The sequence below is a fragment of the Pagrus major genome, chromosome 6, assembly GCF_040436345.1.
Source record: "Pagrus major chromosome 6, Pma_NU_1.0".
In the NCBI taxonomy this organism is placed as follows: domain Eukaryota; kingdom Metazoa; phylum Chordata; class Actinopteri; order Spariformes; family Sparidae; genus Pagrus; species Pagrus major.
In genome coordinates, this window is record NC_133220.1 from 11,883,933 (window position 1) to 11,910,159 (window position 26,227).

The 26,227-nt window shown below is 39.6% G+C and overlaps 1 protein-coding gene across 1 annotated transcript; it reads right to left on the minus strand.

Annotated features, from left to right (window-relative positions):
- Nucleotides 1-11: 11 nt before the first annotated feature.
- On the minus strand, nt 12-20,442 carry vapb (VAMP (vesicle-associated membrane protein)-associated protein B and C). Its single transcript, XM_073468326.1, has 6 exons — nt 20,164-20,442; nt 12,943-13,095; nt 6,955-7,058; nt 5,549-5,629; nt 4,460-4,639; nt 12-2,631 (listed from the first exon to the last, which is right to left on the minus strand). Exons 1-6 carry the CDS (start codon nt 20,219-20,221, stop codon nt 2,476-2,478), a joined length of 732 nt encoding a protein of 243 aa, XP_073324427.1. The 5' UTR covers nt 20,222-20,442; the 3' UTR covers nt 12-2,475.
- Between the last annotated feature and the right edge of the window lie 5,785 nt (nt 20,443-26,227).

Genomic DNA, 26,227 nt, shown 5'->3' on the forward strand with positions numbered 1-26,227 from the left:
ACACGGTTGGGTAGGGGCTTTATTCATTTAATTTATTAAGATGCTACATAGTCCAACCAGGTTGGGTTGTTTTTATACACCAGAGAGACTACTTGACTAGGAATATTAATCTTCTTCTCAGATAGACTTATTTATTTATTTATATACATACAAAACAGTTTCCCGACTGCTTACATTGATCACGGTGATGGTCAGAGACTCCAGAACAGGTCAGTGTGTAGTGTGTTTTATCAGCCGGGCCTGGATCACTTAGTATTCACATCTAATTATTTTTGTTTGTTTAATCCCACTTAGAGCACCACTTTGAGGGTAAATGCTTCAAATAATCAAATTACAGTGTATTCTGTTATTTTGAAATGGTTTCCTTGTGTAAAATATTCCAAACAGGATTCAGTGAACAAGAAGAATTTTCTGCAAGTACTACATGACCCAGGTCTGATATTACCCCGAGACAGGACTGTAGCTCAGGTCTGCTATGCCCTCCCTCTAAGCAGCAAGTCATCCTCAACCCAACAACTTAACAGAGATACAGTGGAAACACAAGTTCATGTTTATTTTAATGTCTCCCCCATCAGTTAGATCCATTGTCTTCGACTCCACTTAACATAAAAAGATGGTGGCATTTTGTCATTTTCGCAAAGGGGGACTACACTCCTGCCTACTCATCTAACGTGGACATATAAATACATGACCACCCATTCTTTTTCCAAAGCTCTCCACTGCTGTTTTTTCCTCATGCAAATTTGGAGTTGAAACAATTTGAGAGTTTTTTTGTTTATTTCTTTCTGACAAAAAAATAACCATTGGCTCTGGAACAGTACAACGTCATCATGTGGTCCCCTCAAGGGTATATAAGCTCGGCTCTATGCTTTTTTTTCCTCCTTTCTCGCTTGAGAAAAAAAAAAAAGAGTTGTATGCTGCAGGAAGATCAAAGGAGAGACACTCTTAATCCTAGTGCATTAAAAATGAACACGAACTCAAATGCAGTGAAGACATAGAACGTTAATAAGCAACGGATAAATGCTGAACAAACACCAAAAAACTGAACACAAGCCTGCAGTGGAGTGAAAAATGAAAAACAGCAAAATCATCAGCAGTGGAGAGCAGGCAGCTTAAAACACTCAGATGATCTCCGACATACATTTGCCCCAAACAACACAGAATGTCAACAAATGTATGGCTCAGTAGGAAAATATGAGAAAACAAAAAAGAGCATGAAAAGACCAAGGTCTCTTTGTTAACAGGACCTCGGTAACCAGTCGCCTCGACATGCACCTTCTGTCCGTTTGTGGTTTCTCACTATATGTATGCATGCTTTCTGTGTGCGTGCCTGCGTATATATATGTTAATGTACTGTATGTATACCTCCGTCTTGGCCTGAGAATAACTTGCCCAAACAGGTCACAAGGCAAGACTTTCATCTGGAGAACATTTACAGAAATGATCTAATCCTACAAATCTGGAGCTCATTTCTGGTAGCTGCAATATTCTTCTTAAATGCTTCAACCCTAAATGACAAAAATAATTACTTAAAATCATAAAAATGCAACAAAAACACAAAAGAGAGAAAAGAAAAACAAATCAGAAAATGTAGTTGTGCAAACCTACAGCCAAATTACATATTATTATCACCATTATAAAAGCAATTAAATTAGATTCAAAAAGTCCAGATGCAACACTCTTGTGTGAACGCATGCAATCAAACATCCCCTCTGACAACTGAGGATGTGGTGAGCACTGAGTGACGGGAGTAAGGTAGAGTGAAAATAAAAAGGACACAAGGATAGAAAATACCTATGGTATAGTGTTTCATACACTGATCGAGGATGCTCTACAATCAGACAAGCCGATTTTACAAAGCCAGCGATTGGAGAAGTCAGTTTGATAGCCCTGTGTGTAACCCCGACTGTGTGTGTCATCTCTCTGGTTAATCCCTTCCTTAAAGGGGGTTTAGCTGGAAGGAACACCTGGATATACTGTACAGTGGGGGGATTACGTATACATATACATAGGCTCTGGCCTCCGTCATTTAGAAAAAGAAACAACAATACACTAAAATGACATTCGCACAATTGCAAACTGACTCAGTCGCACCAACACTACCCCGCCGGTGTTAGAAAATCCATTGGTTTGAATCACTAGCATTAAATCATGTTTTTCCACTAACCCCCCACCCACAGAACCAGTCATCTGTATACATGAAACTTTGGGAAGAGGGCCAGAATGATTATGTGATGATTACGTAGAGGCAAGACCTGTAACAGTAGGTTTGTTCATTAATGATGAATCATTTCTTCTTCTTCTCTTTTTTTCTCATACATTACTTTTGAATTTTTTTTACATAAATGAGACTGAATCAAAACTAGTACCACCCCCCACCCAGCAGATATGGCATTTCTGATCCAAAATCCCAGATCCCGTGTTTGTTTTCATCCCCATCAAAGCATGCTGCGGCCAGCCGAACTGCGCTGCCGTCTACAAGACCAACTTGCCCACGATGACGCCCACTATGAAGAAGAGCACGATGAGGGCCACCGTGCGGGCGCTCAACCCCTCCTCTTTCTTCATGCCAACTGAGGAGTGCTGAGATGACATCATGTTGCTCTTCCTCATCCGCAGTCCGTCGTCCTCCTGAGATTGGGAGAGAAAAGAAAGTGTGTAAAGAGGTGTGAGGAGGATAAAAGAAATAACGATGAAATACCGATGAAATGATGGAAGTGTGTTGGAAGAGGGGGAAGGGTTGTGGTGGTGAAAAGGGACGGTCAGTCGGTCAATCAGTCAATAAGATAAGACCGTATTTATTTACTAGCTCAAAGAAATAGGATCTGCTTAAATCTTCATCTGACCCAATCCCCGGAGGACGGCACAAGGCGCCAGGCTTTAACACACTTCATTTCCCAGCAGCGGGTGGGGGGGCTCTCTGTTAGTTTAATCTCAGCCGCAGGAGCAGCCAACAGTCGTTCTGCCTCTGGCAAGAACTTAAAGGGGAGGAGTTGGTGGTGGTGTTTGAGGGGAGGATGACTCTCTCTTTGCTGTCTGTGGTGTGTGTGTGCATGTGACATATTTCCAACCAAACCTTAACAAAACCCAATTTCAAACCTTGCTTCACTGATCACTGTGATTGATGTCATTCTCATTGATTTGCAGAACTGCTTTACGAGCCTTGAGCCCTGAGGTCTGCCACTGATTATGGATATGAGCGGTTCCACTTAATGCAAACCTCAATCTTGAGTTACTGTCTCTGGTGAAGTTAAGTAAAGGGTGGAGGACACCGCAGCGTCATCTGTGTGAATTAAATTTCCACTTCATTTGCTTATCTTGATTGTGAACATCAATCACAACAAAAATAACCCAAGGAACACAGGTGTGACTACGTAGGTTCAGTCATGTCATCTGCTATTTTGATGATTGAGATTGAGGAGGTTGAGACAGGTTGTTTGAACTGTTCTTACAAAGAATCGCCGTAAAGAACATATTAAAAGTTAAAGAATTTATCAAAAAATAGAAAATTATTCAGCAACAATTCTGATAATTAAGTAATCATTTCAGCCATTCAGTCAGGTTGGCAGTAAGTTGTCAGTTTCACAGGTCTACAGCTTTTCAAGACCGGAGTAAAGCTCCTGTGTGCTGGAAAAGTGAAGACACATTGTTTTAAATCTCAAACCGTCTTGCTGATGTGTAGCTAATCATTTCTGAATTGCCACAGTGTTATAAATACATAAAGATAAAAAAAAGGCAATTTCACAGACACTGAGATGAGAAAATTAAAAGCAGTATGGCACCACATGAAAACACTTACTGCCAAGCAATCCAACATAATAACAGACTCCCTTAAAAAAAAATCATGTTTTGTGAGTTAACTCTATTAACTGGAACGCTAAATCAAATTATTTACCCCCTCTTTTAAATTTGGCAAATGTAATACATGAGGTAGTTCCTTTCTCTGTATGAAAAAAACACTGTGTCAGTTTGACCCGGTGTGTTGCAGTACCAGCATGTAGGCTACTCTGTGACTAGATAAATTCTACATCACAAAGAGAAGGTGATTATATTTTTAATGAGTTAGATGATTGTTTAACTCATTATCTCACATGGAAAATGACATGAGATGCATCAGGATCTGTCTGATTCAGCTCAGCAGGTGGTTGACTGATCAATCACATCACAGGTTTGCTTTGTTGCAATTAATCTAAGTAGTGAGTAGCAATGTTGGAAAAGAAAGAAAAATTAAGTTTAATAATAAACAGTTAACCAGGACATGTTTTGGCCAACAGAATCTGCATCCATTTGGAATTTATTTAGTTCTGTTCATCAGCTTAACTTGTATCATAAATAGCTTTCATCCTCCACAAATCCTCTGTGCACAAAGGGTGTATCTGTGGGACTGAAACTGTAGCGATACCTTTGTCTTTACTGCCTTGGAAAACCATTAAAATGGTCCACGTGTCATCACACTCACCCTGATCTGTTTGTTTTCTTCCCGTAGCCTCTGAGCCTCCATCTGCAGCCTCTTACACTCCTCCATGATCTTCTTTACCTCCCCGTCATCGAGGGTGGAGCTCATTGACTTTGGAGGCAGCGCGGAGGGATCTGACTTCAGCAAGCTGGACGACATCATTTTGTTGGACTCCATGTCGTGCTGTAAGTGGGTCACAGGGCGACAAGTTATAACAAAATAAGTTTTCAGTTGCTGCTACAGTGTCTCCATGGCAATTCTGACCCATTACTTGGCTGGCACTCAGGTGAAATTTTATATTTATATTTGGAGACCTGCAGACTTTCATGTACAATACAGTATATATGCACACACAGGGCTGCAGGAACACAGAGTCCCTATCTTTACAGTATGTTTGTTGGAGTGTTCACTCAGGGGTGTCTTTCATAAGTGGATCAAGCTGGTTTCCATCAGCATTACCTCTAACGGACTCTGTGGGGCACAGTGCTAACTGGGAGCCATGTATATGTATCACACAGCTCGTAATGAATTGAAAACAGCTACTACGGGTCCTTTTCCCTCCTTGTGTTCATGAAACCAGCAGAGATATTGTCTCTGCAGCTGTGTGGGGTCTAAGAAGAATCACAACAATAATAAACCGCATGTGAGAATGAACAAAGTGGCCCTCTGAAGGGCAGCTGATGCCTGAGAGAGAGGTGGAGGAAAAGGATGAAGACTAAGATGGGACCATTGAAAAAAGAGACAGAGGATAGAGACATAGAGAGAGAAGGCTGATACAGCAGATCTGTAAAGAGGTGGGGCGCTGTAAAACAACAATAAACATCATCTATAAATAATGCAGCTTCTCCTTGAGTCAAATACTAACAAGCAAACATCCACAGAAAAAAGCAATAAAGGGAATAAATCCAGCAGCACAATACATAATGAATGACAATTAAAAATACATTGTGGCACCCTGCTGAGGCGTGTGATTTTGAAGGTATGAGCAGGAAGCACGAATCATTCCCTGTAGTGTCTGAGATATATCTGTAGTGACAGTGAAAACTGACACGGTGAGGCGAGGAGAGAAATGAGGCAATATTGTGTGCTTACCGTTTTTTCGTTCTCCGCTGGCATCTCAAACACACACCTCAGCTTGGAGTCCATCAGCTCTTCTGGTTTAGCCTCCTTCCACTGGAGAGACAGGGAACCAAAAATAAAGAAAAAAGACAATCAACATATTGATGCTTTATTATGTAATCAAGACAGAACAATCCATTGTGTGTTTTTCTATGTTACATGTTTATATCACATCAGATTGGATTCTTGGCTGTTATAAGCCAATGTACAAGCATGTTAGGAATAAAGACAAAGGGACGGATGTCAAATCAAAAGCACCAAAGGGAGTGTGAGGAGGTAGCTGCCTGCTGATAATGGTTCAGATACACCTCCTGCTGTCAAAGGGTCTGAGGCCACTTAGCAAAAACACCAGACAAAGATGATGGATAAAGAGTTGTCCAAGTTTTGTACGTGTTAGTGCAGTTAGGTGTTTTTATTGTTGCCTACTTTACTCATTTTTGTCTGTGTGAAGTCTTTTGAGTCTCGGTTATGATATGATTTGGAGATTTTGATAACAGACAAGGTTTAACCATATAGAATAAATTGCGCTCAATTTTGACTGTTTTCTGAGTGTTTTCTTTTGTTGCATTAGTCAACTAGTATAAGTTTAAAGTTTAGTTTAAACATCAGGGAAATTCAAACAGGGAAAGTTGTTAGGAACATCCCAAATAAGCAGCCTGATGTTTACGGAAAAAAAACAAAAAACTAAACAAAATGTATTTGTGAGTAGGATTATCTTTTTGTAAATACTCATTCAGACTGTGTTCTTTATCAATATACATTTTAAACATTTTCATAAACAGCTGGACTGTTATCAGGGAGATCTGCTCTGTTCACCGTTCCCCTAAATCTTGTGTAAATCAACAATGAAGAGAAATTAACCACCAGGAGGACTGCAGTCTGTCTCTGTTGTGCTTTTAATACAACTTCACAGTCTCAGGCTTGCACAGTAACCCACCAGGATTCAGGCTCTACTTCAGTGCAGCATCTCTTTTGTAAGAGTCACTCAGGTTGATTATGTGTGTCTGTGTGTGTGTGAGTCCCAACATCATACCAAATTCTCTGTAATGATGATTTACTGTAAGTATGTTGGCCAGTGATCGCAGACACATGACTTTCAGACCACACACACTGCAAGGACTGGACTGAGCTCATTGTGTTTTTTATTGCTGTGTGTCAGCACTGCGACACAGCCTCTCATCCTGGCTGAGAGTTGCTGATCCATTGCCTCTTTCCTTACAGTTAATCTCTATGAATGTATTTCCTGTCCAGAGTTGATTACAGTGTCTGCTGTGGGAGTAACCCAGTTACATCTGTGTGCAAAGCATTTTAGTTTAAAGCATTTGTGGCTAAAAATATGCTGATGGTGAAAGATGATTTTAGGAAGGAGATACACTCACCACTCCCTCCATGTCGGTCATGTCAGGAGGTGCTAACAGGGACTGGACCATGAACTTGTGTTTGCTCTTCTCATTGGGATCGTAGTCAAAAGGCTGCAGCATAACTAAAAAACAAAATGAGGGTCAGCGTCAGCATAGGAAGGAAAACATGGTAAACAATGTAAAGATTTCAGGATGTTTTCTCTCACCCTCCATGAAGAGAAATGTTAAACAAGCTGTAAAATCACAGCAAAGCAGAGTGTTTAGGATTGTTAAAACAACTTGGGACAATGTTTTGGGGTTGGGATCACTTCAAGGGCTCATGAGCAACCCTGCAGGGTTGCAAGTGGTGTAATTCAAAAATGGGTTCACAAATTGAGATAGAAAATTTATGTATGTAATTCAGTATTATTTGACTGAACTGAATTCAACTTGCTCAAATTCAACTTGTCATTTTTGGATCTTTTGGTGTATTTTCTATCTGAATTTGTGAGCCAATAAAATACTTTGTTTTTGAAATTGCACAACTTTAAATATCTACAAAGAGGGTAACTCAAAACACATGACTTCAGACAGATGTTTTTTTGAAGATAAATACTGAAGAGCTAAGAATTCAGTGGCATAACATATGTTGTAAAATGTGAAATTAGACATTCAGTTGCTTATGTGATTAAAAATATTATTATTATTAGCTTCTATACATGTGTGACTTATGAGGAGGGGTTGTAGACAATCACTGCTCCATTTAAAGATATCACAGGCCAAAAAGTTGGGACTCACTGGTCTACAGGGTCATTAGTGATACTACGACTACTACTTCTAAGTCACTTACATAGACACAGACTACGCATATTCAAGATTATTTCTTTTTCTTTAGTTAAAAACAGAAAACTAAGTTTAACAGGAAACATGGAGAGAGTAATGGGTCTGATATGTGACAAAGGTTGCACCCCAGCCCCCACAGTGTGAACAGGAAGCCCCCACGTAAATATTATAGTAATTTTTCTTGCAGTATGAGTCCCTCAGTTTTATTTCCCTTATTTTATTCCCCGTCCTGTCATCCTCAGGACACTGAGACAGTAACACAATGTGATTTGTGGCTACAATCTGCCTCACCGAATACGAAACAAGCACTTATGGAATGCCAGCGATTAAGCCGTAACTTCTCTTTGTCAGCAACTTTCCATCACTCTCCATTTCTCAACTGTGTCCATTTCTCGGATTAAAGAGGAATTAGTGAGTTTCAAATACCCATATGTTTGTCAAATGTTAAAATAGGGCCTTCACGTCTTCAAGGCTCTAGGCTTGCTCGGAAAAACTGGTGGAGATGATTTATTTCTAAGTTAGTGTTACCATGACAGAGAAACACTGACGGATCTGCTAATACCCCGGGGGGTAATCTTTCTAACAGCTTCCAACCCTGTCCTTTTCTTTCTTAACATTACATATCGCTCTAACAGAAAGCAGGTGTGGGGTTGGAATACTTCTTTAACCCATCACCACATCAGTCCGCTCACTCAGTGGTGTGTTATTTGATGTCATTCCAATGACTGAGAAGGTATTTCAAAGCTGTAACAATGATTTACAATGATCACTTTCTTATGTTAGCATTCAAGAGCAGAGGGGATGGAAGTGGATATTGATTGGTGATCTGTGTCTCCTTTGACTTCAGTTCTTAAATGAGGGTGTAATTGAAAGGCATATTTTGACATCAGTACCAATGCCTGCGTGATTCTTTGGCTTTCACTAGAAAGAAATGACCTCCTAATTTAAAAGCCGGCACAGCTATCAGGATGGTTTAATATACGACACATGCCAATTCTCCCCAGAGTGGAAAACCTCAGAGATGTAGTGCACCATTACAGCAATCAGGGCAGTTCAATAATCGCAAACCAGAAACAGACGGCATGAACAGATTGAGAACGTCCTGTTTGAGTCAGACCCAATTTGCAGGGCCATCTACCTTGGAGTCCAAGGGGACAATACTAGAGAATGGAGGCAGGAAAGCATGTAAGTTCTTTCAGCAACAGTGGATAAAATAAAAAAGCCTGAGATTAAAAAAACATGGCACTGTGGGGGAAAGGGGATTTAAATCATCTTTGATCTCCAGTCTTTGAACACACTTTTATAAAAAGCTACTTCTGCTAATGCCATGATTTAGTGTTCTTCCTTCAGACTGGACGATCATTTATAAAACTCACAGAGGCTAATTGTAGTCAACACGGTCAAGCAGGATGGTAATCGCCTGCATGCTTGTTTATGATGAATGGAACCATTAGAGGGGTGAGGAAGGGAGGCAAGAAAACTTTCCTTTCCTGCCTCTACTTAATTGTGTCCCATGAGACGAGATGCTCACATGTTCGCTAACTGTTTACCTTGAAGTGCTTACAAAGTTTCACCCGTGGTTCCTGTTCCTTCATAATGACAGCACATACACAATAGAATTATTACAGATAAGTCTCTACAAGATTCACTACTGTAGGGCTGCAACTAATGATGTGTTTGGTCTATGAAGTGTCAGAAAAAAGTTAAAATGTGTTTCGAAATGTCTTGTTCTGTCCAACTGACATTAAACACCAAAGATATTCCATTTGCAATGATATAAAAAGAGAGAAAAGCAACATGAGAAGCTAGAACCACAGAAAATGTTGTAACTTTTTGCTTGAAAAGTGACCTAAATGCAAAATGAATTCTCTGTCAATCGACTTGGGTTGCACAACATGGGTAAAAAAAACTAATCTAAAGCTTTCATATGCATTAGGCAGGCTTTAAGTTTGTTTTTATTGCTGTGTGTCTTGGTTTGTCTAATGTACTGAGTCTTTCTGTGAGTATGAATGTAACGGATGTGTATTAATATAATTTTGTTCATGAAGTATTGCCCACTGGAAGAGTAGCTATTTTAATACAGAAGGTAATGGGGATTTTAATAAACAAACAAACAAACCAGCCAACCAACAATATTATGACTGCGATATGATTCGCAATATTGTTGTTTCTGCATCACAAATGTAGTTTTTACTGAAAAAACAAACATTCAGACAACTGAATGACAACTTCATTGACAACCTAATCCTTTCTACTTTTCTTAAAATCTGTGGCTCAATTCAAAACAGAAGCAAAAATAACTAGTGTCTGGGAATCTGTCTCACATTCCCATTTTCAAAGATTTATGTCACTCAACTTCGATAAAAGTACAAAACTTAAAATCTAAGCGTTTCCCTGACCCATTTAATGTGAATACCCGGCAGCATAACAGGAAAAAAAGTTGAAGAAAAAAAAGGAACAGATGCTGTGCCAAAAAACAAAAAAATGTCTCAGTTTGTCGATGGAAGCACTGCACTGATCAACAAAAATTCAGAACAAGATATGAGGTGAATTTGCTTTGTTACAAAACAATGTGACACAAAACAAGATAAGATTTGACACATAACACTATATGGCTTATTGTTAGACCCATATTTATAACGGTAGCCTTTTCATAGTCTCGCTTGTGAAAAGGGTGCTCCCCTTCTACTTTGTCCAGTATTACTCAACACAAAAACCTGGTCAAAGAGCAGCAAACCTATTGAGACAGCATAGCGTGGGAGTGATGACGAGAGTGAAGTCAACCAGAGTTACAAGCGATACAGGCCTGGAGGGAAAACTCACCAGGATGTAAGAGCTAACTCTCATAAAACGTATTCATATTCAGACTTCTCAGGGTAGCAGGATCTCACACTTCTGATTGTGCTCTCCTGGGTCCATCTAATTCAATAATCTTCAAGAGGTAAAAAAATGCTGACACTAGGAAACCTTTTTCAGGGTGGGAAATAACAAAAAAATCAGCTACCTCTTAGAGACAAAAGTGTGTTATAAGAATCTATTCGGTGGGTAAAATAGCAAACCGACCAAGTGTGTCGCATATTAGCAGAAATGTTTTGTCAATCAATAAAGATAAAATCATCCTTTTCTTGTCCTGTCATAACGAAGGCGCACAATAAATTACTGTAATTGGAAGCTAATGATACTGATTTTTATTGTGGTATAATATTTTTTCTTCCACTTTTGGTATGTTAACATGTCCCAACTATCTCAGACAAACTTCTGACACATTCTCAATTGAAGCTCAATATTTGTGGACACAAGGATTTTTTAAACATTCACGCCACATATTTTTCCACTGGATGCTGCTACATTAACACCAATCCACCTCAGCAACATTCCTGCGGTCATGGCTACATTGAACATATACAGTTACAGATGGGTTAAGCTTCAAAAGAAGTGTGTTTATCCTCAGCTGAGCCAGCAAATGACACATCTCGAGGATGAAGGTATTCTAAGGCAGACTGCTCCCTTGCACCCTGATGCAAGTGGATGTCTATGTAGCTTTAGTGCTGCTTTGTTAAAAATTACAGGACAGAAACACAAGACAAACTGAACTGTTACAAGTTATAGATAATCAATATGGATAGTGTGATGTTAGTTTGGTGAATGACTATTTGTGCTTTCACAAAAGAACAACAACAACAACAACTAAGCAGTGTTTATGTGCCAGTGTGTATAAGTTGTCAATCCTGCACTGATGTACAGTTATGGTCACTGTGTGTCAGTTAATAAATGTATCAGCTTCTCAGTTTCCACTTTTGTTTCCCATCTGCTGGAAAAGTGTAAGGGTTGAGGTCCTCGGTGGAAACGGAAAACAGATTTCGTGTTCAAACGGTACTATACCAAAAGTACTTTGGGCGAAATGAGGCTTATGTGCGGTGTTTTCATTCATTTCGACTGATCAGATTCCTGCTCATGTTGAAGGTGGTCAGTTTATTTAAGAAAGGACAGTGCAATATAATAAAACACATGGTAATGCATGTGTAAAAGCTACAACAAGCCATGTGAAATTCTAGATGGCATTAGCGACACGAGCCGTTTTGTTTGCCAAATTGAAATGGGATAGGTCCAACGGGCAGAGGGTGTGGAGCACAACCATTAATATTGGTGTTTCTTGTCCCACCCTATTAGGTGCAATAAGGCATTAGTGCATTAGGAGTCACAGAAATGTCAATCGGTACTGTACACACCCACACACCCACTCCTGAGAAGAGGTCTAATCAACCAAGATAGGTGAGATCACATGTACAAGTTTACAGCGTACAGTTTACTGTCAGTGTGCAGGGCCTTTAACAAACCAGCAACTTAATGTGTGTTTCACTTAAAAGCACACAATATCTGAACCAAACTACCTGTTGTGCTTCTAAGTAAACAGAAGAGAACAAATCTGAGTTGTCCCTGAACACAGCCTAGACAGAAAGTCGATACTGGCCATGCCATATATTTGCCTAACTACATTCTCAGAAAAGCAATCTCCTTTTGGGACTCAAACCTGTGACCTTTCTCAGCCCAATAAGGGCTAAAAATGATGGCAACTCACAGAGCGGACTGTGCTGATTTCTCGCTGACTGCTGACTGCAGGCCCCAGTGACACAGTTTGCAGTTGTTGACACCAGATCAGGGAGGTTGTAAAATGAGTCTGTGGCTGTAAATGGCAGAGGTGGCACAGAGTGGAAACACTAGCTGTACCTGTCTCCCTCGAAGTGCACGGCTGGGTATGAGGCCTGCCAGGAGGGACTGGGCTGAGAGGACGAGGGAGTGCAGGGTAACAAGAGAGGAGTGGCATGTGTGTTCATGTAAAAAGCGCAAACCCATTTAGGATACTAGAGAGATTATCAAGATACAAATATTCACATTTAAGAAGCTGGAATTTTTACTTGTCTTTCTTACAAAATTACTCAAACCGTTAAGTCACTGCTGAAGAAATAAGGGTAACAACTAATTATAATTTTCAGTTTCAACCATGTAGTGTATCTCAACAAAAACAACACATATTACAGAAATTATACATTCAAGTTGATTATTTTGTCTGACCAGCAATCAACTAATCATTTCATGGTAGCGGCTACATGTTACATTAGTGAATTAAGTTAACTTTCAGGCAACTTTAATGACCCGAACTCAGTCCCACTTTCTCATCATTACCTGAGACGTTGATTGAGGTGCCTGCATCGATGATTCCACTGTTTGGCCGCACACAGTACCGGCGCGGCGCTGTCGTCTTCACCTTGAAACACACATTCCTGTCTGTAGGGTTGGAGAGCTTGAGATTTGTGGTGACCACGTCTGAGAATGGACCTGTGAAGACGGAAGATAAACACTCATTACTTATAAAACATTAAGTTTTCTTTAACAAAATACACTTTTACAAAAGCTATACAATGTCCTCAGCAGACAGCAAAAGCAAAAAGGATCATCAAAGATTGCTGAGGCAAAGAAATATAAAAAAAGGCGGAGACAAAACTTGCAACTGCACCAGTCCCATTAAATGGCAACAAATCATAGGAACATCAATTCAAAATTTTAATTTTGTTCTTGGCCAAAAAGAAGTTGTGATCTCACTCACCGCACACATTAATTTCAAAATACTATTCGTCAGTTGAATTGTTTGAACGCCAAATGGCTGGAGAAAATGACACATGTACACAGACTGATGGAGAATAAAACTAGTACTGGCAAATAAACTCAAAGAAGCTTGTAATGTGTGTGAACTGAGCCGTAAGAAAGTGACATAATCGAAGCAAATGAGAGTCTTTTAGAGAAAAATGATCAAAATACATCAAATGCAAATCCATCATTTGCTGCTGCAGAAAAAGCACCAGTCTGAATGAAAATACACTGACAAACAGAAAAATAATCAGACGGAGCACTATAAAATGAAAACAGTATGTCTCTACTGACATATCAAGGAAGTGGGAGCTTCATTTGATTCAGTAGAAGAATGTAAATTGTAATTAGTATGTTGTAATATATGGCAACATTCATCTTGTAACACTTGTGTACCATATTTCAGGAAATTCTGCCACATATTTAACACAGTAAAACACCTTTACACTGTGCAGAAACAGGCTGATCTGAGCTTTATTTGGGGCCAAGGTTAAAATAAATTAGATGACTGAAATGCCTGTGGGTGAAGCCCATTAACAATATGACATGTATGTTAACACATAAAATGTGGTTTAACTGGATGTGACTTTAATTATAACAAATTCAATCTACTGCCCGCAATTTAGACCTTCTGCCGCATATTTTCTTTATTTGACCTGACATTTGGATAAACAGAGTTTTACTGCCAGTGCAACTAATGCCAGTCTGTTTCTCACATTACACCCTAAAATTTTACATCTCAGTGATACAGCCTGGTGAGAATTTATCTGTTATTATGTCAGGAATGCACAAGAAACCATCTGTTATTTCTTTCTCTTTTAACATCAGTCTTTAGATTGATGTCAACTAACGATGTCTCATCTGTCCACTTGATTAAGAGAATCACTTCTAAGAGTAAACAGCGTGTACAAATCTATAAATCACAGGCTTCTACCACTGCACAACCGTGATCAGAGGAGCTGATGCGGTTTGGCCTCAGCTAATTACAGCTATCATTGTCGATGCAGGCCACATCTCTCTGAGGCTCTCACAAGGCCAGATGTATTTAGCTGCACAGATTTGTCAACAATGCTGAAAATCCTTACAACAAAAAAAACTGCAAATCAACACTGTGCCACATTTAAAGGTGAGCGAAGGTTAAGTGAACAAGCCATCTGGACTGAAGCACTAGATTTTAAGTGGTTTTTACAGGGCAAGTCAAGTCGATAACTTTTTCCATGTTACTTTTATGAAGGTATGTTGTTTCTGTTCTTTTTCGCACATGTATCAACAACTTGTACTTTAACTGTCTGGTAAATGGGTAGTTTAATTTAGTTTTGACACATGTTGTTGGTTTTAACCTCATTAAAAATCCTTGGTGCACAGCAGCCACATCCTGTTTGTGACTGATCATTTCTATTGGCTATTAAATTATATGGTGGTCAAGGTAATTCTCGACCTCGAGATAATGTCTGAGTCTGAGGGGGTACAGAGAAATGGGGACATGACAAAGGGGAAATATAGGAGAGGCATAGGAATAACCAACAACTCACCCACCAATCACCCTGCATGGCCCAGCTAATCATAACTATAACAGGCTGGACACACTGGATGCCTGTGTACTGCGTGGCGGCTGCATTGCTGAACTGCTGCTGCTCACTCGAGTGTTTGTGTTGAGATAGGCTGCGTTGCTGCTGCAGCGCGGCTCCTGCCTGTTAACATGGAGTTTGCCTCTGATAAATATCAATAAATAAGATGACGTGACTTTCCGTTATCCCCTTTGAAAGAGCGAGAAAAAGCAGGAGGGGGAAAGAGAGGGTGGGAGAGAGAGAAAGTGAAAGTAAATGAAAGATAGTGCACAGGAAAGAAACTGCCCCTCACCTTTTTTGTGTATTGTCTTCAAGTCTGTGACATATTTTACACACACAGACATTAAAAATGTTGTGAAATGCTGGTATGATGTGGATATGTCTGTCTACAGCTCGTTTTCAGGTCTATTTAGCCGAAAACTGCACGCATGTTGCGGTAGAAAAAGCCGAGACTCCAAATCTCTAGATCACGCGACGCAGCAGCCACGCTTGACAACCGCGTGAAAAGTGCGACTGTTTAGAGCTTCAAAGCTTTAGTAAGAATTGGGGGCACTTTCATTAATTATATACCTAAATACTTTGCTATTATTGTGATCATGAGTCTAATATAGTGTTGTCACTTTGTACATTGTACATTTGTACTTTTAATTGTTTACTTTCGCAACATTGAGGGCATAAAATTTTAGTTGTTGATTAAAAGATAAATATAAACAGGCCATAACATGACAACAAGATAGGACTTTTCTTTTCTTGGAGAGAACAGCACAATGACTGTAGTAAACATTAAATATTAAACTTCAAAAGTCATGAACAGGAGGTAAGATGTCAGCCACTATCCCTGCCACCAAAGTCTCAAAAGCCAACTTGACAAGCGAGCGTTGAGCAGTTGCAAGCACGGAGGATTGAGCTTGCGCTTGTCACACGAACACAACACCAGACCTGTTTGAATTGCTGCAAAAAATATATAAGACGTGAGCAGCAATTCAGAGGTCCAGAGGCACCAGGAAGATTCATAAGTATAGTTATTGCACTCACATTCAATACCCGCCACAAACGCAAGCATCAGCTCACACTTTGCTTCATCCTAAAATGACAAATGAGGTGATTGAATTTCCTCTTTGGTGTAAGGTTTTCTTTTCATTTAGGTGGTAATGACATTAACAGAAAATCTGTTGGATATGAGAACTCTTTCATGAGTACAGTAAGAAAAGTACCAACACGTGCAAACTTAATCTGGCTAATGCATTGACCCTGGAGAGTCCAGAGTCTAATGAGTCTTCTTTGATATTATCAGCACATTACACATATTGTAGGCAGTGCACACTCACTTCTATCCCCAATTAAACTCCAACAAATCTCATTCTGTATTACCTAAGTGCTCCCTCACAAAACCACAGTGTTACATGTCATTAATTTATTCCTGTTATTTCTGGCAACAGCTTCTTTAATGACTCCAGAAACTGCATAGCGCGATGTATCCAGAGAGCTAACTGGCAAACGTTAGTCACTCCTGTGTATTTCCAGTACCTCTTTCGAGAGCAGAGCTAAATCATAGTCAAGTGAGGGGCCGTGACGAATGAATGTATGACTTCCCAAACTTAGCGGACAGGGTGCCAATACCGCACACTTTACATCAATCACACTTGCAGAAACTTTATTTTGGAACTTTACAGTAATAACAAACATAAATGAAAATGATTCGATCGCTTTAACTTATTTGCAGGAAATGTCACTTTGCTCTTTATATCATACACATCACATTTAGTGACCCACCAACATATTAGTAGACATGTCTATTGGTTCATTTAGATTTTGGGACATGGTCAGATGACGTTTTTCAATCCACTGTAAATATTCTCTGGAAAAACACAACTCATCATGACTTCGTGAAAGTGTTGACATTAAACCGAGATATTTTTGAAAAACCTCCAGTAATCCAAATTAGATTTTCACCTGTGATTTATGCCACCATTACAAACCCCCAAACTCCAGCCAGGACAAGTCTTCTAATCAAGTATAGTTTTCTTACAAAATAACAAATTAGGCCACTACGGTAGCTATTACAGTGAGCAGGTCCTTTGCAGAGTTTAGAGAGGCACCCTTGCTGTGTATGAGAACATGGAGCTATTTCAGAATTAGCACATACACCAGATTCAAGCTAAAGTTTCAGCTCTGCAAACATCCAAAGCAACTGACACTTCCCTTCCCCTCTGAGCAAAGACAGAGAGGAAATTCAGACCCTCACAGGCTTGGCTTGACTTCTGAAGGCTTTTAATGAAAGGGACTCACGCCACCGACTACTGTACACCTGATCTACTACTTCCTGAAAGTTTCTCGGGATAGCGTCCAACTCACAATAACCACAAACTGCAGTTAAAAACTATTATGAAGAGCTGATATTTGAAGCTGTCGTCTTTCAAGGTTGGATTTTATTAATAGCTGATAAAAAGTGAGAAGCCGGGATTTTTTTTGTAAAGATCTGTCAATAATACCCCTGACGAAGTCCAGTCTCTAACACTTAAAAGTATTTGGCCAACAGTTGGCCTGAGTCTAGGGCTAACAAGTTGCTACTAAGAGACCTACTATCTATTTCCTGAAGTTTCACACTGCATGCCTATGTATTACTTGCAGCCTGAGTATTGGCATGTGATTTGTGGTGTCGTCTAGTATACTGAGAAGGCACATAGGTCCTTCTGTCTGGATAACACTCATGCATGCATCAACACATCTGATTAGACACTTGATATAGGCCTATGTAACATACTTCTTCTGATGGGCTGGTATCTGTGGACCGCTTCAATACCTCAGTTCTAAATCATTGCACAAGGTGTATTAAACTATAGGTAACCATGGCAACAGTGTGTTTGCTTCATGCTAAGTTATCAGTAAAAGGATGAAGCTGGTGATGTTCTGGTTTTTCTTATTGTCAACAAATCCCCTGAGAACACCAAAACCAACAACAAATTCATCGTATTAACAAGTATTGCCTGTGTAGCCAAAGCCTGATATAGCTTATTCCAACAAAAACAATTCAGGACATATAAAATAACCCGTGTGTTTTACCGCATGGCATGTTCCTTTAGTATGATGAATGTTATATATTCAATCCCACATAGTCCTGATGCTGTTAATACTCACAGCTACATTGGATATGTATTAATCTGCAGATGAAAATTGTCAAAGTATTGAGAGATGGACTAACACATTCCTCCTTTCGGGTCTTTTCCATGGTATTTGTTGACAGTAAGAAACTAGAATGGCGCTCATTAAAGCGCATACCTCCAACAAGTCCCAACAACTTCCTTTGATTCAATCAAGCCTAATCCAATATCAAACTCAATAGTCCTAAATTTGCAGGAAATGTCACTACACAATTTTTTAGATTGTAATGCAGAAAAAGACACAGTGGGATGGTTCATAATGATTTACTTCCCAGTAACTTTAGTATTAAGTAGTTAACTAAGTTTATTGTTTAACTGTAAACTTTCCTGCCTCCGTCACACCCACCCAAGCCACAGTCTCTTCTTCACCCTGCTGTCAACAGGCAAAAGACACAGTAGTATCTGCTGCTGTACCACCACACTGAAAAGCATCTTCTTTTGTCAGACTGTGAGACTCCTAAACTTATTCTCTGCAATCCACCATTAAGAAAACATTTTTGTCTTGTGTAGCAACAAAGGGACTACAACTGGCATTTTGTCAAACAACCCCGTTCTGGCAAATAAATTAACCTTGGACCTTAATATGTCACAAGAGTTTGATAACCGCAACTGAGGGATAACTGCAAAGAAAAAAATATGGCCGATATATCTATTTAAAAATTCTTTACTTCCTAATATTAACATATCAAATATCGCTCAAGCTCTATAACAAACCTCTGTTGTGTTCATTATCTCCCTCTGCCAGGGCACGTCATTGTATACTGCTGCTTATACAATTTACACAGTCCTCCAATATACTTCATTACTATCTGCAACACATGGGTGGCTCAAGCATAACTACACCTTAACCTCTTGAATACATGCATAATGTGCCATTACACTATAATCAAAGTTAAACAAAAAAACAAACACAAATAAGGCAATGTTGATGCTCAGCAATATGGTACTTCCACCTTACAGTTCACGTAAGAGATACAGATAACCAACTCGTCATCTTAACCATACTGTGATCTAACGAATCAGTTTGGTTTGATTTGCCGAAGCTTATCCAACTACAATGAACCCCACTGATTGTTGGGGTAAACAGTGGCACATTTCTACTTGTTTAGTTCTTGTAATTTCTTTTTGATTTCATGGGTGTTTTGAGCATCATCAACCAAACACCACTGTTTTGCTTTGCGTTTGGGAGACCTACAGCTCATTACTGATTAGTGTTCTTTGAATAATTAAAAAAAAACATATGAAACTATAAAGAATCTTACTCCAAAGCTCAAGGTGCAATATTTCAAACTGTGGCAGGATCTCTGTTATCTGTTGCAAAACACAAAACAATAATACCATATGTTTATGTAACATTATTTGGGCCTAAAGCAACGTGACATCTTGCAGCCAAATGCCGAGCTTTACTGAAATGTCTCTAAGCGACTGTAAAGCCCAAACGATAAGGATGGTGGGCATGTTGATGAGCCGTAGTTAAGACATATTGAGCAGCCAGAAGCTGCCCAGTTATTTGGTCCTGTGAGCTGTCACGTTATTAAATGACAGCTGGCTGGCCAACAGAGCGAGACAGCCAATCAGAGAGCGTGCTGGTGTTAGCTAGCTACACCTGCTAAGGATGTTGCAGCTTATGTGAAATGAAAGGTTGTAAATTTAAAAGCCAATTACGTTGTCACATTTTTTTTTTTTTACGAGTGCTATTTCCCAGTGGACGTACGCTTCGTGTCTCGCACTCGTGAACCGCTTTAATAGCAGTTTGCTGCAGCAGAAATGTGTGTCAGGGCCTGGCTAGCTTAGCCGTCGGAAGCTAATCCAGCTAGCTACCTAGCTAGCTAGCTGCCGAGCTGTCAGTTGACCTGCCGTCCTTTCAGAGCGGTCTTATTCCCTTCAAACGAGGGCGTTATTGTCAAAATGTGTACGGCGGCTTCTCTCCGGTGTGGTTACCGTAACACTGTCCTGCCCCCCCCTCCTCCTAACCCCGCAGGCAGAGGCAGCTCCCCCCCTCCCGTCCAAGCCGGGCCCTCCCCTCTTACCTCGGAATTTCAGTTCGTGCTGAGGCTCCAGGAGCAGAACCTGTTCCGGCCTGGCCATATCCCAACAGCTGGAGCGGGGTTATCGCGCTGCAACCAGTTCCCGTCGGCTAACCCCCGCGTTAGGATGTTGTTGAATGTTCGCAACTGTCAATAGAGGGTATATTTATCAATGACTTCGCCGTGGATATCCCGTCCCCCCGGTCACTGGTGCTACTCGAGCTACTGACGGCTGTTGTGATGCAGCAGGAAGGGACTGAGAGACAGCCCGGTGACGTCACTGCCTCTGCATAGCCACCCAGCGGGGAGGGTGACAAGGGTGATGATGGGTGATGCCAGGGTGCAACCCAGGGATAGTGGGACAGCCACCACCTCAGGTTTTCTTACAATGAAAAAGGACATGGCTGAAACATGCAGGTTTTCTACTCTGCTAGCTGAGTTGTGAAATAATTATGAAGGGTGCAAAACTTGCTGACTTGACTCTGGTGGACACTTTCTTTACATATTAAGTTGTTGTTACAATACAACATCCTTGTAAATCCTTGAATTCTGCAATCGTACCCTTCTGGTTGGCTTTATGTAGGCTACAGGTAAAATAGCCGTGTATTATTTATCAGGTGTTAGGCTCCCTTACCTTAATGAACTTAAGCATCAAAAGTAAATTTATAGCAAAAAAAAAAAGTAGGCTACGTGAATATGAACAGTCAGACTATCTATTGGTTGACTGGGTATCAGACTGGGTGATTATCAGATCAGATATTCAGCATTTTTCTGATCACTGGAATCATCCAATTGGCGTTTAATAAACTTAAAATGTGCAACGTTGCCTTAGATGCCATATGCAATCTGCAAAGCAACCAGTGGCTAAAGTTAGCAAATAAATGTAGTGGAGTGAAAGTACAATATTAGCCTCCAAAATGTCATGGGGTGACTATAAATTAACAGAAAATAGAAATACTCAAGTAAACTACAAGCACCTCGAAATTGCACTTAAGAACAGTACTTAAGTAAATGTACTTAGTTACATTCCATAACTACTTTTATCCCCACACAGTTGTTTTTCTTCACACCCCAAAAGTAAAAGTAAATCTATAAGAGCCATTTAATGACCAGATATCATTAAAAAAAATTAAATTAAACAAAAACACCTAGAAGAAAACATAAAGTGAATCCTAAAAAATGGTTTTACATATACTCAATTTGTTTTCCTATGAATCCCCAAGCTGTTATTATTATAACCTTGTGTTTCTGGTGCATTGTGAGTTATCTCACCATGGTATCTTGAGTTAATATAGCAGAACAAACACAGGTGTAAGTAATAACAGTAATGATGGCTCCATTCCAATTAGGTGGATCAATGAGCCAGTATGCACACACTGCGAGCACTCTGGCACACCTGAGCATCTGAATATAATATGCATCCATGATTAATGTTATTAATTACACCTGTGTTTGGACGTATGGCAACAGCGCAGAGTAAGACATCGTGAAACACTCTCATGTTCTCCTGGATAGAAAGCAGCTCGATGGCAAATTGAGTAATTGGAACTGCACCAGTATTACAGTGTACCTCTAATTAATTCATAAATCAGTTGATTTTCCACGTGTCAAGTTAGCCTTTATTTTCTCCCACTTTATACAAGTTACAATTGTATGTAACGCTTCAATAATAATATATTGATGCCTCAGAAATATGAGCCCTTAAAGGTGCAATATTTAAGAATTGGCCACCCGTCGAATTCGAACTGTTAGCTTGTTAGCTCAGTCAGCCACGAAGTTAGCGGTCTAGAGGTTTTCAGGCGCGGTTGGTAGAGGTATACTGATATTCCTTCACATTATGTTGATCATTTTAGTTTTTCAATTGTTGAATGTTTGAAGCTAAACAGAAAAAAATCATTCGCGAATCTCTTTCAGGAGCCAGGCGTGAGAGGGACGAGTAGACTGAAAGTTGCAAAGAAAACTTAAACAAAAATAAATGTATTTGTGACTTTTGGGTACTAGACCAAATGTCACCAATAGATGTATTATAGCATGTTAGACAGTGTGCAGGAGTTTGCTTATCAACTTTTGAATGTTTGAAACAAAAATTCTTACATACTGCACCTTTATTGATTACAGGTGTAATAATTTACAGTCATTTCGATCATGTTTTCCACAAACTACATAGTTGTTAGACATGCTTTGCAAGGACAAAAATTCACAAACTGTTCCCCCACCGGATAATTTTAGCTGTAGACCTACTTTAGGTTTAGCACAGGATGGGAAGGTTGTCGAATAAGTGTTCTGCTCTCTCAGCACTATTCAGAGTGCGGTGAAAAGACCTCTGCCAGTCAAACACACATCTCAAGTGTCATATTTGTATATATAGCCAGGCGGCTGGCTGCCAACTGAACAACACAACCAATCACTAACAACATTGTCACTTTATCCCCCAAGGAACACATTAATGCAAACATCTCTTCTGGGACACAAGGGAGTGAGAAACTTCACACGGAGAGACTGCATGAGAATTTACACACTCACTCGTTCTCTCTCTCTCACACACACACCACAGGAGGGGGAAATATATATTTTTGTCAATCTTTTATTAGTAAACAAATTGACAATTCCCTTTTTTACACATTTGGAAATACACTGCAAACAAGTGTTTTCAGGCATTTTGTTACAATCAATATGAAACATAGTAAAAAGCTAAATATGGTAACTACAATGCTGATGGAATTACTGCAAATGGTGTACAAGTCTATTGCGGTCACACAACTGGCTTAGAATAGAATATAGATATTGATTTGTGTGCAATTTGATGGTATATATCTACACTGAAAAATATACATAATATAGATTAATCACATTCCCAGGGCCAGCCCAAGACTATTGATATTTTTCAATGCAAAACTGGCATACAATTTCTATCCATGCCAACTGTTTTCAAATGAGGAAAAAAAACAAAAAAACGTGTCATCATCAAACTTCAAATATTTTTTTTAAGCATTTATGTGATAAGCACTTTAAATCACCATATTACACAGACAATAAAAATGGTTAATTATGCGTGGTGTAGTAAAATGCGTTGACATTATTTGGCACCACGTTCTTCGCCGCAATAAGAGCCGAGCAAACAGTCAAAACCTGAAATAACATCAAGAAGGGACATTAAGACGTCTGGTACCTTTACAAGGATGTTATTTCACAGGGTTAATAACGGACTGCAGACAGTGTGTTAGTTAGTAATAAGGGCCAATTAATACAAAAGGTAAAAGTGCAGCTTTCAGAGTACCAGAGTGAGTCCCTTTTTGATATAATTGCCGAAGCCGTGTTACATACGAGCTAGAGTTAGCGTTTTCAAAAAGAGCAGCGTGAATCAAAATCCATCGCAAGTTTAAGTTTTGACCTAGAATGCCACTCTGGTTTTTATGGGATTCGGTTCGCCGTATCCGACTGCTTACTTGATCAAATACACATGCAGAACTGTCATCAAATCAGCATGAAACGAGGTCAATACAAACCATCATCTGCTGGAGACGGAAGGGAATGAGATCACAGTTTTGTACGAGTGTGTGTGCTCTACTGTCACTCTGTAACTGCTTTCTCAGATTTGGTCACATTTTACCTTTGTCATATTAACACTTATTGCACTCTCAAGAAAACATCCTGAAGAAATAGGCAGCACTGCTTTAGCACACAACTCATCAAAAACAGATACATTTCAGATGCTTAAAGGTAAATAAAGTGACAGAAAAGCACACGGTTCAAATTTATCTAATTCAGCCCACATCTGTATTTTTGAGTTTGGCAACTTTGCAAAGAAGTTTTGGGGCTAAAAGGACTCAAGAGATACAGACAAGCATGAAATTACACAGAATTAATAAATCTGTGGGGCTCATGAGTCAACTGCTCCTGAAATTCAATTAGGCCGATATAAGAGGCAAATAAAACCACTGTGACGCGGCGATCACAGAGTAGTAAGGATTTTCATGAATGTCAAAGGAAGATAGAGCACAGTGAAAAGCTGTGGTATAGAGGGCTGTGGTATACTGCGCCATATTTGTTTGAAACAAAATGAAAGCTGGACCTACAGCAAGTGCCTGGAATTTAGAGGAACGAGGCAAAAAAAAAGTTGGGAGAAAGGAAAATCAGAAAGCAGACCTTGGAACAAAGCACATACAGTAATTCAGAGCAGAATGGAGACTACGGTTCATCAAGGGGTCAGCATGTCGACACAGTGCCACGTCTGATTCTGCACCTTTGACGTTCTGCAACGGGAAAATCATACGCTCCAAAATCTGAGCTTACTCTGAACGACGTCTAGTTTCCAGATCTAGTTGTTCTCATCGCAGGCCAGGTAGTAAAACAACATTGCATGTGCGAGCCAGTGCTGATTATGTGAAAAGAAAAGGAAAGAGGAAAAATGTTTATGGGACAATTAAAGAATTTGGCGAGACCTCACAAATATCAGCCTCCCCTCCATAAAGTAGCAGCACAGAAGATTAGAGAATTATAAAGCTAAAGTAATAATGTGAGAGAACTGGCAGTTTACTGCGTGCACTGCTGGCAACTTTATATTCAGGATTCAGCTAATACCTTCTCAGTAATTACAAGTGGACCCGTGTAGAACATGGGAGCAGCTGGGAGATTTACCATATTATAAATAAACTCGAAGACTCAGCATTTTCAGCCCTGATTAAGGCACCATCATTGGGAGATGTGGACTGTACAGTTGTTCTCATCACAGAGACGAGATTTTACAACAGTTTGTTATCACTCTCAGGGAGATGTGACGTTTAAAATATCCCTACAAACCAGGTTGAAAATTAAAGGAATAGTTTGTTTTGGGATATACTGTATACTTGAAGGTCACCCATAAAGGAAAATTCAGTCATAATCTACTCACTCCCATGCTGATAGAAAGTCAGGTGAAGTTTCAAAGTCCACAAAACATTTCTGGAGCAAAACAGCGTTGCAGCATTCTCCTCAACAACTTAAGTAGGTGGGTAAATGGCACCTTACAGCTTGTCCGGCGTAAATCCAAGTCTTCAGAAGCTCTAAGATCCCAAATTGATTTTTAAAAGACATTTTTTAAAGTGGAAATCTTCACTGTAGCTGCTAGCTAAAAGTGGTAGCACGCACCCAGTTTGTAGAAGGTGCATGAGGTCGACCGCGCGACAAGCGTGTAAATAACATCCTTTCAAATCAGCTTTCAATCTTGGGGCCTTGGGTTTCAAAACAAGTCCCCATTTACTTTAGTTAAAAATGCTGTTTTTGCTGTGAGGCTCCAACTTTAGTATATAATGACTGAATTTTCGTTTTTTCTGCAAAACAGCAAAGATATAACATGTTAATTAGTGAAATCTCACCGGCTGCTAGTTCGAATGGTATCGCTATCCTCATCTCACCCTTGGCAAGAACAAGAATAAGCACATTTCCTAAAATGTTTTTTGGAATTCATGTAAATCGTCATTGATGTAAAAGGAAGTAGGCTCCCACACACCTTTCATTTCCGCATGTTTTACCGTGTGATTGTAATTGACATCAAAACACCCACTTGGCGTCTTGTCTCAAAAAACATCTGGATGAAAACAGCAATCACACAATAAAATGTAAATTTAGTGAGCACAGTCCTTCAGGCTAGACGGTGAATCACTGACTTTCAAAATATCCTTCCAAAAAGCAAAAACTGAAAATGCAGAGAATGAGCGATTGATACCGATGACTACCATAATTTCCTTCATGAAAATCTTATGATAAATTAGTGATTACACACATTGACAGTATAAATGGATCCTTCATATAAAGTTGATAATGTTTGGGGAGAGATCTCCCAAACAAACAAAAGGCAATAACTTAAGTACTATCAAAATAAATTTGGTGATATTTTACCATTTTCAGTCCATGTTTTGGTTGAAAGATAATAGATTTGTGCATTTTTTTACAAGTACAAACAACTTCTGAATCCATGAATCTGTAGCTGTTCAGTTCCTCTGATAAACCTCTGGCTATAATACACCAAACAGAGGTTGATGTCCATAATAGAAGCCAGTAAATGATATGAATAAGGGTTCTTCACTTA

What these genes read in the sequence shown, in the direction of transcription:
- vapb (XM_073468326.1), bottom strand. Translation starts at nt 20,221, where the DNA reads ATGGCCAGGCCGGAACAGGTTCTGCTCCTGGAGCCTCAGCACGAACTG. An exon ending in CACCTCAATCAACGTCTCAG is followed by an intron (nt 7,059 to 12,942) that starts GTAATGATGAGA and finishes TTTGTTTTTTAG; the next exon opens with TTATGCTGCAGCCTTTTGAC. An exon ending in TGACCGACATGGAGGGAGTG is followed by an intron (nt 5,630 to 6,954) that starts GTGAGTGTATCT and finishes CTGTCTCTCCAG; the next exon opens with TGGAAGGAGGCTAAACCAGA.